The following is a 16770-nucleotide window of genomic DNA, read 5'->3' as shown; positions in this document are numbered from 1 at the left end:
GCCATCTCTCCACATTGGCCCTCCGTCTCGAGCGACGCGAACGCGTCACCAGCTGCCACTCACCCTGCTGTGAGGGCGGATCCACGGCGTCGGATGCACAAGGAGGTGCCTCGGAAGCAGAGCCAGCGCGAGACAAGTGACACCTGACATTTCCCATGCGACGCGCCAGGTATTACGCCACCGCTACACCCAGAGGGAGGAGGCTGAATGTGAGTGACCTTAGCCAACAGCACGCTTAGCTGTTTGGGAACTACTGCCAGCTCCTCTTGCGTCGAATGATTTTTGGGTTGTTGGGCGCTCAACTGCGCGGTCATCAACGTCCGTTCAAAGTCTCAATTTTTAGACAGCCCAATTTTTTTTACACAGTCCCATCTAGCCACTGTCACGAATGATGATGATGAAATGACGAGGACAACACAGACACCCTGACCCCGCGAGCTGCGGAGCCTCTTGCATCCGCACACAGCACGTTCACATCCTATTCATGCTAACAAGGCTAACTGAAGAAGTGAACTATAAAACCACACAATCATAGGTATAAGAGTTGCTACCCTCCTGACGTGTCAGCAATGGACACCGATGCGTTAAAGAGCTACGTAGCTGGCTGCTCTGAGAGAAACTACTGAGCTACAGACTGAAGGCGGGATTAACCCTCTCAAACAGAGAAAAACTCAGGAAATTTAATAAATATACTGCGTGGAAAACACAGAAAAGGATAAACACTTAACTTGTCGCTCTGTAGACGTACATGTATCACAGCCGAGAGCTGTACCCTGACTGGCTGGCTTACTACACGAACGGACGGTTGCTTTCAAAACAAAACAAATGAGCAACTACTGCGCTACAGACTCAATGAATTTACACATACAACAACGCCAGATTAGCCCTCTTAAACAGAGAAACACACACAAAATTTAATATACTACGTGGAAAACACAGAAGAGGATAAATTATTAACTTGCCGCTCTTTAGACGTACCACAGCCGAGAGCTGGATTTGTACTTGACACTATTAAATAATTTTTACGATTATATTCATTGTAAGAATGAAAAGTGGCTAAAAATCCTTCCAGTATTTGGGTGTGTTTTTTAAACTAATTATCACAATATTTATTTCATGAAAATAACTTTTAAAGAAAGAAATTTCCGAAATTTTTCTGTTACTTAAAAAAAATTCAACGGTCTTCAGGAGTCGAGATAACTTTTTTTGAAATGTAGTGAGCACAGTTATCATTTTCCAACAATGTGCTTGATGGGAGTTAACATTGAATACTCATATTTTCGAATAAAGTGTTACAATATTGATTTTTAGTCTTAGTAATCGAGTAATGAAGTGAAACGTGCAAGGCGCAGTGCGTCAGCTGGACTGGGCTGCGTGGAATGTGGGGTGGTGTGGGGGGTGGGGGGGGGGGGGGGGAACTGACCCGTGCTCATACTGAGAGCTGATTTTGAGCAGGCTCCGTTTCCGTAACCTTCCATATCCCGTCGCGCTCGGTTGCTTACTCCGGAACCAGGAAAATTCAGAAAGGCCCGGCGACGGCAAATATTTTGAAATATAACCCTTTAGAATATGGGAATAGTCTACAAAAAGGCTCTACACAGGCTTGATTTTCCACACGAATTAATTCTACACGGATATTTGCTACGTGAAAATTCATACACATATTTTTCGTAATCTTATTACACTGCTAAACACTACTACAACATTAGTCTATTGCTATAAATTGTTGCAAAAGTAAGTTCACAAAATAATTGTGTAGGGAGCTTCTGTGTAGGAAACATATTTGCAGGAGTTTTTCGTGTAGCAGATGTACCATTTGCGTTTATCCGTGTTTGACTCTTCAAGCTACCCCAGCGCAAGCGATCAAGAAACTGAGATACCAATGACCATGCAGGCTCGGACCATTTAGTATCAGTTCCCAGAGCGAGCGCTCGCCGGTTCCCCACAATTTTCCGCTGTTCCAGCTGACGCATTCCGCCCTTGGACACTTCGTTTTATTACTCAGTTACTAATACTAAAAATGAGATTGAAACATACCCTACTATTTTTTCCCGAAAATATAAGTATTCAGTATTAGCCTCCATCAAGCATTATTCTGTAAAATGTTAATTGCGTCCACGAGACTTTAAAAAGATTAAAAGGGGAAAAAAGTATTATCTCGGCTGCTCGTAGGATACCATATTAAGTGCCAAACGGAAAGCTCTGAAAGTCTTGTACTAAAATTCAAGACCCATCACATAGTAACAGTTGACGAAACGTGGGTCTGTCACTGAGAATCAAGAACTAAGTGGCAGAGCACTGTTTGGAAAGATGCATCTACAGCTGCAGCAAAAAATGTTTAAAAGCCAAGCTTCGGGTCGAAAATAGCTTACGATACTACTTTGCGATACGAAAGATCTGCTGCTCATACATTACACCTCTAATAGTGAAATAGTGAACAGTGTCAACTACTGCCACTATTGTGATATCTGAAACACAGTATTAAAAAGGAGAGGAGAGGGATTTTAAATGTTGTGGTTTCGCTCCAGGATAATTCTCGGTACATACAGATGTTAAAAATATATCTATTAAATGTTCGCCCACTGCCTGAAAACCTCACCGGAGTGAGATCCGTACCAGATAGGGTTCATAGAAACGATAGAGAAGATCTAACGGAGAGCAGTGCGCTTCGTTACTGGATCATTTAGTAATCACGAAAGCGTTACGGAGATGATAGATAAACTGCAGTGGAAGACTCTGTAAGAGACGCTCAGCAGCTCGGTACGGGCTTTTGTTGAAGTTTCGAGAACATACCTTCACCGAGGAGTCAGGCAGTATATTGCTCCCTCCTACGTATATCTCGCGAAGAGACCATGAGGATAAAACCAGAGAGATTAGAGCCCATACAGAGACATACAGACAATCTTTCTTTCCACGAACAATACGAGACTGGAATAGAAGGGAGAGCCGATAGAGGCACTCAAAGTACCCTCCGCCACAAACCGTGAGGTGGCTTGCGGAGTATGGATGTAGATGTAGAAGTCAGTGATCAAGCAATATTAATTTATTTATAAAAATATAGAAAACCCGAGGTCGCCAGAAGCAACAAACTCTTGAAAACAATAAATTATATTGAACCACGTAATGACACAGCAGTAATAACAAATTATATCTAACATACATTTAATTTAAGTCTGTGAAGGAAAGGGCATGTGGTTACGGCTAAGAAAATAAATGCAATTATCTTTCTCCTGACGCAGCAAAGCGTATTCGTCTGCTTTAACTGCTAAAATTAGTCTTTATTTCATTCGTAAAATTCGAGGCGGAAAGGTCAGACCATTATAAACTACACGCTTAAGCTCTGTGGTATGGAAAAACACATATTACTGTTAATAAAATTCTCAGGTTGCCCAACCTGAAATCTAGCCGTCCTACCCCACGTTGCTGACTCAGAATTTCGGATTGCACACGGTTCTACCTGGATGATTACGGCTGCAGGCGATGTGATGCGGGCTGCCATTCACGCCTTCGATGCTTTTGCGAGTAGTATTTGCTTATCGGGTTCCACAGACCATCAACACTGATGGTCGAAGATGAGTGCTTAGCCCAGTGCAGGATGGAAGTCTTCTATCGTGAAGTAAGGTAAGCTACCGCGCGCTGGAAACATCCCACCTCTGAAAATGAGCAATTGCTCCCTTCAGTCCGCACTGTACCGTGAGGCTTCTTACTGCAGAATCGGACTGAGTCACTCTGTATGGTCCGACATCTGAGCTCAGAGCGGTGCACCCTTCCAGCTCCCACGACCAACCGTGAGGCAGACGCGAGACGCCGCTTCCAAAGAAAAGAACTAAACAACAATGTGTTAGTTCCACCATTGTAATCAGGACAAAAGAGCCAACTGATCTAGCTCCCGCTTGAAAGAGATGCACCCCCAAACTCATTCCGCCAGCTTCTCACGTAAGTGCCGAGTTCCTCCCTAACAAGAATGCATGTCAGAAATCGAATATGTAACTTTAAATGCCCTACACTTTAACGAGACACAGGAAAACATATTATCTGTCCTGAAACACTCTAATGCCACAATCCTAATGATGATGTTTTTATTGGACAAAGTTTTCTGACTTCCCTTTGGTCAAATGAAGAACGGTGAATGCTCAGTTTTAATACCCAGAGGGTCCTTCTGCATTGTTCACTCTCCATTTCTGAAGAGAAAGCGTCCCCTTGCGAATCTGCAAACCATGGTCAACGCGACACGCTCTTACATTTTTAGAAACAGGTGTGCAGCGCAGTGGCTCAGGAAGTGGCCTGGCCAGACGATGCATAACTTCTCACCCCATATTCTCAGCCCACCGTAAATTCCTCTCTTTCCACTCAGGCGAACGATAGCCTGCAGCGTACTTTACCACGTGCACCAAAGTCACGCTAAATGCAAGAACGGAGTAAGCAGATGAAAGAAGCTGAAGAACACACTACATATGAATCTGTTAATCAGTAACCTGATACCAAATAAGATTAACCTCACATACGTTCGAGGAGGAGGCCTAGAAAAGGCTGACACCTCACAATTTCACTTCTCAAAATTATCTATCTACATACGAAAAATTTCAAGTTGTACCACGGTCAGTAGTCCACATTATCCCAATAAGTGACACTGGTAAAGATGTATACAACTGGACCTAATTGCTGTTTATTATGTAATAAGAAAATGGGGTTATGCCTTGAGCAAACACAATTTTTCTTGTTTTACTAGCCAAACACTTTTCTGAGAATTCTCTCCATCTTCAGTGGGTTTTATTTATTATCTATTGATCAATACACAAGGAATTTATGTATTATGAAATTTAGCATATTCTTTTGTGGTTATATAATTTTCATTGCTATCAGCATTGACAGAAATATTAACATTAAGAATAAACAAATATTTTATTATTACATATTGATGTTCACAAAACTGTTTGGTATTTGCAGCACAACTACAATCATTAACTAAAGAGAATAACACAATGAAATTGATTAATAATCCAACACAAAGCTGCCAGAAAGATGCACAGATCTCACTTATAGCTACAAAATAGAAAGTAAAATTACTCAAACAAAGGAATACCAAGCCACCGACACTACCACAGATCCACAAACAGAATACACAAATACGGCCCTTCATAAATTACAGAAGTGCACCCATGTACCACCTAGCCAGTGAAATGCACGCACTCTTACAGAAACTTATACGTAGAAATAACAGAAATACATCCAAAAATGAAGACTTGTAGAAAAGATCAAACAAATCGATATAGCAACAACAGCCAAACTCACATTATGTGACATCACGTCCTTGTATACCAATACCTGCATCGCAGAAAAATGTACAAATAAAAATTAGAACAACAAAAAGACATTTTCAGACCCCACATAAAAGAAATAACAAACAGTCTAAAATTAATCACAGAACAAAACTATTTCGTATTTGACAACCCTTTCCACTCGCAACAGGAAGGGATCACTAATCAGTGTAGTCTTAGCCAATATTTTTCTAAACTCACATTGAAAACAAAGCATTTGAAACCATAGTGCAACCAGAACGGTACACATTTACATACTGCTATCGTTTTGTAGATGACATCATATGCCTTCTGGCTAAAACGCTTGGCAGCATAAAACAACTCCACAATGATGTACAGTTCACCCACAGATAAGATTCAACTTAGAATCAGAAACTGATTAAAAACTAAATTTATTAAACATCACAATACACAGACATAATAACCTACACTAGTTTTCCATATTCAGAAAACCCACAATCATCAACACATTAAAACATCAACGATCAAATCATCCCACTACCCACAAGGAAACTGAGTTCCTACATATGCTAGACAGGCTGAATGAAACTCCCCTCAGTTAAGACTACTACAAAAATGAGCTACACATAATGAAACGAATAGCAGTTGAAAATGGATACAAAGCAAACACAATAGACAAGCTAAACCAAAAAAGTGAAATAAAAATGAAAAGTGCACCAACACAATGCAGGAAACATATCAACACTAATACGCAGCTAAAGGCACATAGGATACAAACACACAGAACATAAACAGACACAACACGTATGAAAAAATAAGCATTCACAACAACAACAAAATGGCACACACTCATCTACAACAACAGAGCAGCTCACAGAATAGGCAATATACTTAAAAAGAAAAAAGACCAAAAATTGTCTACTGAATGGACAAGTCTACAGAAAAAGAACTTAGGCCGCCTAATAAAAATACAGACAAGTCAGGGAGGTACCAGTTCGTGTGTTAAGCTAAATTTATATTGGACCAACCAGTACAAACTTCAGTATCCGATATGGTGAACATTGTAGTCATTTCCCTTCTCATGCATAAGGAACACAGACCAACACACATAAATATAGGCTTAAAAATTCTTGAGTGCAGCAACTCTCCTTTACAGAATCTTATAACTAAAGAAAATTACCTCCTTTTAAAGAGCCATAGTGGAAGGAAAAGCAGTGATGAATGAATACATAGGATTATGCAATAGAATGTTCTGATCTTTAGAGGAGTCATCATAGAAGCTTGACACATCACAGAAAACACACACACACACACACAGAGACAGACAGATAGAGAGAGAGAGAGAGGAAGAGAGAAACATACTCACAGCCTAATGTGACTGCGAAGTTCAAATTTCCCGCCCAGAACACTCAAAGCAAGGTGGAAGAACATACGAACAAGAACATGCGAATATGGAACAAATAATGTAAAAGTGTGTGTTAGATATGTCGACTCACACACCATGTCGAACCACGAACACGAGAGATCCACAAAAAGTGCGTTCACACATTTACGGACATAGTCTGCTCCTCCACTCCAGTCGACAATTTCATAAAGCCCAATCTTAGTGAGCACACATTTCAATACATTTTTCGAAAAATATTCCTGTAAGCCGGCCGCGCTGGTCTAGCGGTTCTAGGCGCTCAGTCCGGAACCGCGAGACTGCTACGGTCGCAGGTTCGAATCCTGCCTCGGGCATGGATGTGTGTGATGTCCTTAGGTTAGTTAGGTTTAAGTAGTTCTAAGTTCTAGGGGACTGATGACCACAGATGTTAAGTCCCATAGTGCTCAGAGCCATTTGAACCAATATTCCTGTAAGCTAAAAATGCTAGACAAAGAGTAAATAGCTAGTCTCTGTATACAAAACAACATAATATATTGACAATAGTGCTATAGAGAGAAGAAAGCAACCGATAATGTCATATTAAGCCCCAAAAGTATGAGAAATTACGTTACAAAGCTATGATAAACGCTTATAAACTGCAGATGGCATACTGGAAGGCCACAACTGTAGCTGTGCTGCAAATAATAAACAGACTTGTAAACACCAATATGTAATATTAAGGTATTTACTTATTCTTCATGTTATTATACGTACTTACTTATACGTGGCTTCGGCCTTAGTGACCATATGCTTGCTCCACACTTCTCCTCTTCGTTCCTGGTAGCCAGCCCCGCGCCACCACTCGCCCGTCCCAGTCCCATGTCCTCGGTGTCCTTGTCAATATTGTCCTTGGTTGCAACCAAGACTGTTTTTAACAAATACTGTTAAGCACTGGTTTGCTGTATGCCACATATGGATTGGAAGTCCTTCCATCTTGTCCGCGGTTTGCCCGGTACCTCCTTCCAGCTACAATTCCCAGAAACACATCCCGGGGTATCCTCCCTCCATTCATCCTTGCTACATGTCCAGTCCAGGTCAACCTTCTTCGTCTTACTCTAATATCAGGCTGGGCGTAAAGCTATTTTAATTCTTAGATTTTTTCGAATTCTCCATTCCCCTGTTTGTGAATCTATCCAGGACCATATATTTTTCGCAGGATTTTTCGTTTGAAGACAAGTAGCTTCTCTTCGTCTGTCCTCCTAAAGGGAGGCTTTCACAACCGTACATAACCACTGGCATGATCATACTTTGGTACAACCTGATCTTAATACTTCTTGACAGGGATCCTTTCTTCTGCACATCTTAAAGTTTAAAGTATGCACTGTAGCCTCCTAAAATTCTTGCGTTTATTTCAATTTCACAGTGGTTATGATCACTGCAGAAACTACCAAGGTACTTGAAAGCATTTGACCTTTTGAATCGGAGCCTGTCCACCGTGAGCTTGTCCCCATCTCTTCACTGACTTGCATGCCTGCCCTAGTGGCAATCTTGCAGTACGAGCCTGGCATTTTTCTGAGCTCTTCACTACTACCGCTGATTAGGATTATATCACCAGCGTGTGCCAGTCGAGTCATTGAAATGTCTAGGGGTATTCCAATGGGATCAGTTTTCATAAATTCCAGGTTTATTTTTTCTAGCTAAAGTTTGTGTAATATAGGGGAGAGGGCGCCTCCCTGTCTGAGACCGGTTCGAACTTCGAACTGTTCTGAGCGACTGGTACTTGTCTGCACTTTACACAGTGTTTGTTGTAGACACATTGCCACCAAGCGGATTATTTTAGATGGAAACTGAAATTCCTTTGGTACTCTGATTATAGTACCCCTGTGTACGCTATCATAGTCTTTTTTGAAGTCAATGAAGAGCATGTGCATTTCTGTATTATATTCCCATCATATCTCCGTCGTTTGACGTAGGGTAAATAGGTGGTCCACTGTTGATCTGTTGCGTCTAAACCCACATTGGTAGTCTCCTGCAGCTTCTTCAGCAAATGGTAGTATCGTATTTAGGAGACATAGAGGTAGTACTTTATAGCTGACATCTAACAAAGATATTTCCCTATAATTGTCACATACCAGGACGTCATTCTTTTTCAGTAATGTGCAAATGATGGCCATTTTCCAATCTTATGGAAGACATTCTTGCTCCTAGATCTTCCGTATGAGCCTTGTCATGGTTCTTATAAGATCAGGTCCTCCATTTTTATGAGCTCTGCTACAATTTGGTCTTCCCCAGCCGCTTTGTTGTTTTTTAATTTTTTGAGTACTTGTGTAATTTAAAATTCAGTGGGAGTAGTAACTTCTGTGTCCACAGTTCTGGGGACTCAAAAGGAAGAAGTTCTGGGGCGTCTACGCAATTTGGGAGCTGGGAGAAGCATTCTGCCCATTTTTGTCTTATCTCTTTTCCATTCTCTAGTATTCTTCCCTTTTCATCTTTAATCAACTGTTCTTTCTTTACATTTTGATACGTTTCTTCACGTTTCGATCAATTTGTCCAGTCCTGTGGTGAATGAGATCCTTCTCCGCCTCGTTACGTATGTCATTGTAATATTTCATTTTTTCCTGTCCGAGAACTGTAGACGTTTCTTTCCCTATTCGAGTAAAGTTCTCTTTTAGTCGTATATTGTTTATGTTTTCTAACCACTCTTTCCTGGCTCTCCTTCTTTCCTCAATTTTTCTTTCTCGTATCTGGTTGAACCATACCCAGTTACGTTCTTTTCGTGTACCCAAAACTTTTGCGGCTGCTTCATTCAAGGTGGTTTTGATTTTTGTCCAGTCTTCATTTATGTTGTTATGACCAGACACCATTTGATGTACATTTTTTATGTTTCCAGCTAGTTATGTCACGAACTGTTCCTTTGTTTCTGGCTCCTTTAACATATTTACATCCTTTTGGTCATTGTCTTGTGACTTCTTTTAATTTTACTGTCGTTTTAGTCTGTATTACCTGGTGTCCTTGATGCAATTTGCAAAACGTTTTTGGACACACACATGATCTGTCTGGTTGACAGTTTGACCATCAGGTGATATCCATTTCCCGTTATGAATATTTTTAGGGGGGAACATGGTACTAGATGTGCATAAGTTGTGATCTGTAGCGAATGTAATCAAATGGCTGCCACTGTCATTACCTTTTTGTATGTAAACTGCCATTTCCAATGAGAGGCCTGTACGTTGTCTCTCTTTGTACCTTAGCATTGAAGTCTCCAAGTATTATTTTGATACTATGGTTTGGCAGTGACTCATATGTGAGATTCAGTTGACTAGTTGTCTATAGAACTCTTCGTTCATGAGTTCGTCTTTGTCTCCACAAGGAGCATGTGCATTAAGAAAGGTCTCATCCATGATTTGTCCACCAACTGTTATCTATGAAATTCTGTTATTTATGGATTTGAATTCTTTTACCAAGTTTAGCACTGTGGTAATAACATAAAAGCCTGTTCCAAATTCTCGGCGGTACTTTCTGTACTTGTTCTTACAGACCCTGTTCCTGGCTATCTGATTTCATGCAGTGCTACAATTTTTCTAGTTGGCTGACTAGAGTTTGCGTGCTTCCTGGCCTGAACAAACTTCTTACATTCCATGTTCCAAATTTTAAGCCCGGTTTTCGTTGCGGAGTTCTGTTCCAATTAAGACAGTTCTGTTTGCGAGGCACGTGTAGAGTGTCCTGACCAAGTCTTGTTTTCCATAAGAGGGGAAGTAGCCCTCTGCACAACCCCCAACCTGGAGGATCAGAGACCTTGTTTTGGGGGGGTCTGGTCCTAGGAACATTGTCTTCTCTATGCCTCAGTGACCTGTCCTAGCCACGCTAATTTTGGTCCAACCTGGGGACTTTATTTCCCGGTAACCGTCATATCTGGTGAGTGTTCCCCTATCCGCTAACATGGGAGGCACCCAATGGGGGACTAGCAACCCCACATATTAATATATCTCTCAATTTTTATATTAATGTACCATAAATGCTATAGTTTTAAAAAACTGATAAATAACATAACGCATAAATTCCTTGTATACTGTACGACAGGTAACAAATAAAATCCAGTGAAGATTTAGAAACTTCTCCAGAATATGTATGGGTTGAGATGAAAAATTGTTTGCTCAAGGAAGGACTTATTTCCTTATTACTTATTAGGTAGCAAACACAGCTTAGACCACATAATGATTAGCTGTTTATTAAGTTATTTACTACATTGAATAGATTGTATTGATATTAATATGTTCACAACAGTTTCTCTAACAATTGTGAATAACTTTTTATGTTTCTTATTCTGTAGGCTCGAGATATCTGAGAATGAGTAATTAATCGATACATATTTTAAAAATGGAGAAACTTCTCCAAAATATGTATTGGGTTGAGATGAAAAATTGTGTTTGCTCAAGGCAGGACTTATTTCCTTATTACTTATTAGGTAGCAAACACAGCTTCAACCACATAATGATTAGCTGTTTATTAAGTTATTTACTACATAAAGTAGATTGTACTGATATTAATATATTCACAACAGTTTCTCTAACAAGTGTGATTAACTTTTTATGTTTCTTATTCTGTAGGCTTGAGATATCTGAGAATGTGTAAGTAATCGATACATATTTTAAAAATGGAGAAACTTCTCCAGAATATGTATGGATTAAGATGAAAAATCGTGTTTGCTCAAGGCAGGACTTATTTCCTTATTACTTGTTAGGTACCAAACACAGCTTCGACCACATAATGATTAGCTGTTTATTATGTTATTTATTACATACAATAGATTGTATTGATATTAATATATTCACAACAGTTTCTCTAACAAGTGTGAATAACTTTGTATGTTTCTTATTCTATAGGCTTGAGATATCTGAGAACGAGTGAGTAATCGATACATATTTTAAAAATGAATGTGTGTGTGTGTGTGTGTGTGCGTGTGTGTGGTGTGAGTGTATGTATAAATCTCTGGACGGATTTCAATAAAGCTTGGTACGCATATTCATTACTGTCGGTAGACAATCGCTGTAAGGTAAGTACCACCTATCATAGTTCAGGAAATATGACGTCATAAACAATGACTGCGTGATAACTTGCCGCATCATGTATGAAGATTAAATTTATTACTTCTGTGCTACTTAATCTATTTGCAAGAAATTTAGCAGACAGTATCCAAATATGCCGCTGAATGTACCTACACAAGTACATCACGTACCAAGATAGTTCAAGAGTCATGACACTTGAGACCCGTGAAAAAATTCCGCATCAGAATGAAGTATTAATCGATTTATTCTTCACTACTAAGACACTCCTACAGTCGAGTCAACTGAAGAAAATCCCCGTCCACTGACAGCATTTTTGACAGCTGTCAAACAGCGAAACGCAAACGGCTGTAGACGAGAACAAGACCCGTCTGTAGAACAATGAAAAGGTGTAGTCAGAGAGCCGTTTTCAAAAACGCGTTGTAGAAACGCGATGCAACGCCACTTCTACATTTGCACTTTATACATATTTGTTTGTTCAAATGTTTCATAATGTCAAAGGTGTCTTGACGAATACATGGAGATAAAATTTTTTCGACATTAGATTACAAATACAGTTTGGGTTTTGCTTCCGTTTATAACACAAAACTTTCGAAATGGACACTTGGGCAATGGCGAGTTTGTTAGCGACGGCGTTCGAGTCACTCGTCTTCAGACCTTATTTTTTGTCAGCTAGCATTTGTCACCTGTGGTTTCCCTCTTGTGATATCTTCTCATATAATTGGCGGTATGTTCAATCCAGTGTCATTTCGAATATTATAAAAATTAAATCAATATAACAATAATTTGAAAACATGATTACAGCGGGTTTTCTTCCACGCGGTACTTATTGGTGAATAATTGTCGTGAATTTAATTCCTAGTTATACCCAATATGACTGATTACGCTGTGATGGTTGGGTGGTTGTTTGGGGGAAGAGACCAAACAGCGAGGTTATCGGTCTCATAGGGAAGGATGGGGAAGGAAGTCGGCCGTGCCCTTTCAAAGAAACCATCCCGGCATTTGCCTGGAGCGATTTAGGGAAATCACGGAAAACCTAAATCAGGATGGCCGGACGCGGGATTGAACCGTCGTCCTTCCGAATGCGAGTCCAGTGTGCTAACCACTGCGCCACCTCGCTCGGTGATTACGCTGTGAGTTGTTTTTTCTAATGAAGAATGAACGTTAGAGATAATATTGTTTCACAAATTATCTCGAAAAGTTAACTGCTGAGATAATATAAATTATTTTCATTGGCAGTACACATGCACGATGATTGCTGGAAAATGTAAAATGACAAAAACAGCTTGTGCACACACTTGAGCATAATAGTGGCATTATTTACTCATTTTTAGCTGGTATTTATAGTTTGGTTGGGATCGTACTGACACTTATGAATATTTGTGTGAATGACTTCGTGGAGGTCGCATAGTTCCATGGCAAATGAGGCTCTTGCTGCTCGTGGAACAAACTGCTCGGAAGAGATTACAGATGAACACACAGGATTCAGAATCTGGAAGAGGCACTGATGCAGAGGATGTGGCTACTATTTCGACAGTTTCAGGCAGTACTGCTACTACTGTTGATGTTAGTATGGACAACACATTGTCAAGCGTGCCAGTGGGTAGGATAAAGTGTACGCCTCTGCTTGAAAAAGACTGTCATGAAAATAGTGAAACTGTCTCTAATATCAAAGTGGCTTCAAACTTGGATATCAATTCAAGGTCCAAGGTTTTCTGGGGAATGTAGTTCTCCTGATGGTCATATGTTTACTAACAGAAGCTGATATGTCTAATATGATGCTGACTCTTTTAAACTTTTTTTAGGACAGATTTAGCGCTCATTATTCGTTGAGTTGAATGTTTACCATCCGTTAGAAATAGATAATAAATTGAGCAGTTTTATTGATTATTATTCTCAACGTGTGTACAATGACATCAAATTTATTGTTATGCTGGATAAAACACTGTTACGTAAACTGTAAATGGCCTAACCAGATAATACTGTACGTACTGTTTTTTTTATTTATTGAGCTCCGGTATTAACTATTTAGCCAGAGAAATGAGTAGCTACTGATTTAGCATTCAGTACCATACATAAAGCATAGACATCAGAAATTACAGTAATTCGAGGGGAACTTCATGATACACTATGTATGTTCACACATTCAACACGGTACACATATCACAATTTCACACGCAGTTTCCTTTATATCTGACTTACAACGGGGTATCCGCTTCTTGCAGAAACAGGGCAGTGCTAACATAGTTCGTTCTGGACAGCTGTCGAAACTGGTCCGTCACAGATGTAAGTTGGGGAATTCCTGCTCTGATCAAGGCCTTAAGAAGCTTGCAGTGTTGTCTGTGGTAGCTTCGCTGAGGTATGCAATCTTAGTTGGATGGGCTTCGCAGTATAGAGATGGCTGAATTCCTATCCTATAAAGATGTGAAAGATAACAGCTGTGGCCCAGCCGAATGCGAGTTATAGAAGTTGTACGACGTCTAGATAGCTTTATTTGGGAGAGCCAGGATTTTTGCGGGATGCTCGGCTGTATTACAGCATAATGTTGTGAGATCTCCCATGTCCGTGATCATTCTTGATGTACCTTTTTCTTTAGGTACTGCACTATTCGAAATATCAGCCAATGCCATACTTAGAACAGTAGTGTTCATGAATGAGATTTTCACTCTGCAGCAGAGTGTGCGCTGATATGAAATTTCCTGGCAGATTAAAACTGTGTGCCGGACCGAGACTCGAACTCGGGACCTTTGCCTTTCGCGGGCAAGTGCTCTACTGAGCTACCCAAGCACGACTCACGCCCTGTCCTCACAGCTTTACTTCTGCCAGTACCTCGTCTCCTACCTTCCAAACTTTAAAGAACCTCTCCTGCGAAACTTGCAGAACCAGCACTCCTGAAAGAAAGGATATTGCGGAGACATGGCTTAGCCACAGCCTGGGGGATGTTTCCAGAATGGGAGTTTCTGTAAAGTTTGGAAGGTAGGAGACGAGGTACTGGGAGAAGTAAAGCTGTGAGGACGGGCCGTGAGTCGTGCTTGGGTAGCTCAGTTGGTAGAGCACTTGCCCGCCAAAGGCAAAGGTCCCGCGTTCGAGTTTCAGTCCGGCACACAGTTTTAATCTGCCAGGAAGTTTCAGTAGTGTTCATGTTAAATATCTATTTGAATGAGGATCCTATCGGTAGAATCTACTAGTGGGAGCCTCAGCTGAATAACGGTTCCACACATATTTCGTCTCTGTCTTACACCAAGACTATTGAGAATACCTCTTATGTCTAAACCAGTCCAGAACTTGTGTATTTGAGTGTCATAACCTTTATTATTAAAAGGATCAGAAGCGGCTGTCTCCCTGATGATATCCAGCGCCGTAGATCGCACAGTGATATCCATCTCGACCATGGATGCAATCCATGTTCCTTTAGTTTCAAGTAGTCCACTTCCACTCTCCATGTAATATCGTTTCTGATATCCTCCACTTCTTGCTCGAGCAGTGTACCAGCGAAATTTAATAACTGTGCCAGAGAGAGCGTTCCGACATTCGCGTCCGTCCTGCGCGACGTATTTGGTCACGAGATGTCGCCTGGAGCGCGGGCGGTGCGCGTGGGCGTGCCGTGTGCGAGTGTAAGTGTGTCCACAGGCAGCTCGTCCGGAAAAAGAGTCGTCGCGGCGCGGGGCGTGCTCGAGGCGGGAAGGCGGACGGTGTCTGCAGCAAGGTGGGCCCCGGGACGGGGGCTACAAATTTGATTGTAGGCCAGTGGCGGCGGCGGCGTCGGTGGCGGCGGAGGGACGCCGGGGTAAGGGGCAGGGCCGCTGGAAGGCGCGGAAATTGGAGGCGCAGCGGGCGACAGCCGCCTCGTTACCGACGCAATCTGCGCTCCGCCCCCGCTGCCGCCGCTGCCGCCCCCGCTGCTGCCGCCGCCGCGCCTGATCGCCCCGAGTGCCCAGATAAGATTCAGGCCCGCCTCTCTTCGCGCTGGAGTGGCGGCCGGCAGCGCTTTGCCCAAAGCGACCGTCCGCCCGCAACGAGCCCACGACAGCCTCTGTGGATCATCACTCTCGAGACACATGTGCAAATGAGCAACTTTGATATTCGGCGCAATCCTGAAAGTCTTTTTGGCTTTCTCTTAGTGACTAATCTATTTACATCTCGTGTGAAACTCAGCTTTCCCCTTTATCACATGATCCAGTGCGAAGTATCGATGAAGGGCAACAGGTAGATTCCATATTTTTAACATTTTTATGCAGCGACAGCAACTGATATTGTTTATATAAGAATATACAGCCTACAGTTGCAGGTTAACTTTATTGTTTACCTAGGTTTCAACGTTAGTAATAACGTCTTCTTCAGAACCTGCAAAAAGTTAATACTATAATGTGCTAGTAAATTATATTAGATATGGTCATCCTACAGGATGCACAGTGCAGTACTTACATAAAATATTATTGAAATGTGTGCCTAAAACAGGCCATGTCCTAAGTCAACTTTATAAAACTTGATGCATAACCATAAGATTATGTCACTTCTATTAAACAAAGTGTAGCAAATTCACTTTAAGCCCGTTGTATGGGCCTCGTCGTGTGACTAGAGACTGCGGACCGCGAGGGCTTCGCGATCTACCTCACAGAGGGCCGCGCACATGCGCGAGCCGTATAGAATCAAACTCTTATTAGGTACGCGTCGGATAACAGTTTTGCTATAAATCAATTCTATATTTTACTGTTGTAAGTTAATTAGAGTATCCAGCATGACTACGTCTTACATTCTACTACAGAGCCTTATAAACTGACCAACAAATCTCGTATGAACATCTGTGGGAATGGTTCTATTATTGCGGAAACTGTAATGGTCACATGTTGTTTTACCTGTCTCCGTATGTATTTTATCATCCCTCTGTTCTTTGTTTTAAGTTCGACGATTTTTTTTTCTCCATGTTACTCAAGTCTCCGATTTTATCGCCTGTTTTTATTATTTATTCTCTTCATATTTTTAACAATGGCTGTAGGCTGAAGAGCGGCATACTAAGTTGCTGCCAGCCCGCCCCCTTCGGGAGGAATTGAAATTCAATAAAGAA

At 41.3% G+C, this 16770-nt stretch overlaps 1 protein-coding gene across 1 annotated transcript; it reads right to left on the bottom strand.

Moving 5' to 3' along the window:
- Positions 1 to 15264: 15264 nt before the first annotated feature.
- LOC126199462 (homeobox protein engrailed-1-like) lies at positions 15265 to 15765 on the bottom strand. Its single transcript, XM_049936382.1, has one exon. It carries the CDS (start codon positions 15763 to 15765, stop codon positions 15265 to 15267), a length of 501 nt encoding a protein of 166 aa, XP_049792339.1.
- Between the last annotated feature and the right edge of the window lie 1005 nt (positions 15766 to 16770).

The sequence above is a fragment of the Schistocerca nitens genome, chromosome 8 (genome assembly GCF_023898315.1).
Source record: "Schistocerca nitens isolate TAMUIC-IGC-003100 chromosome 8, iqSchNite1.1, whole genome shotgun sequence".
NCBI lineage: Eukaryota > Metazoa > Arthropoda > Insecta > Orthoptera > Acrididae > Schistocerca > Schistocerca nitens.
This window is presented reverse-complemented; position numbering and strand designations above follow the sequence as displayed.

Coding starts and splice junctions, on each gene's coding strand:
- LOC126199462 (XM_049936382.1), bottom strand. CDS start 15,765: ATGTGTCTCGAGAGTGATGATCCACAGAGGCTGTCGTGGGCTCGTTGC.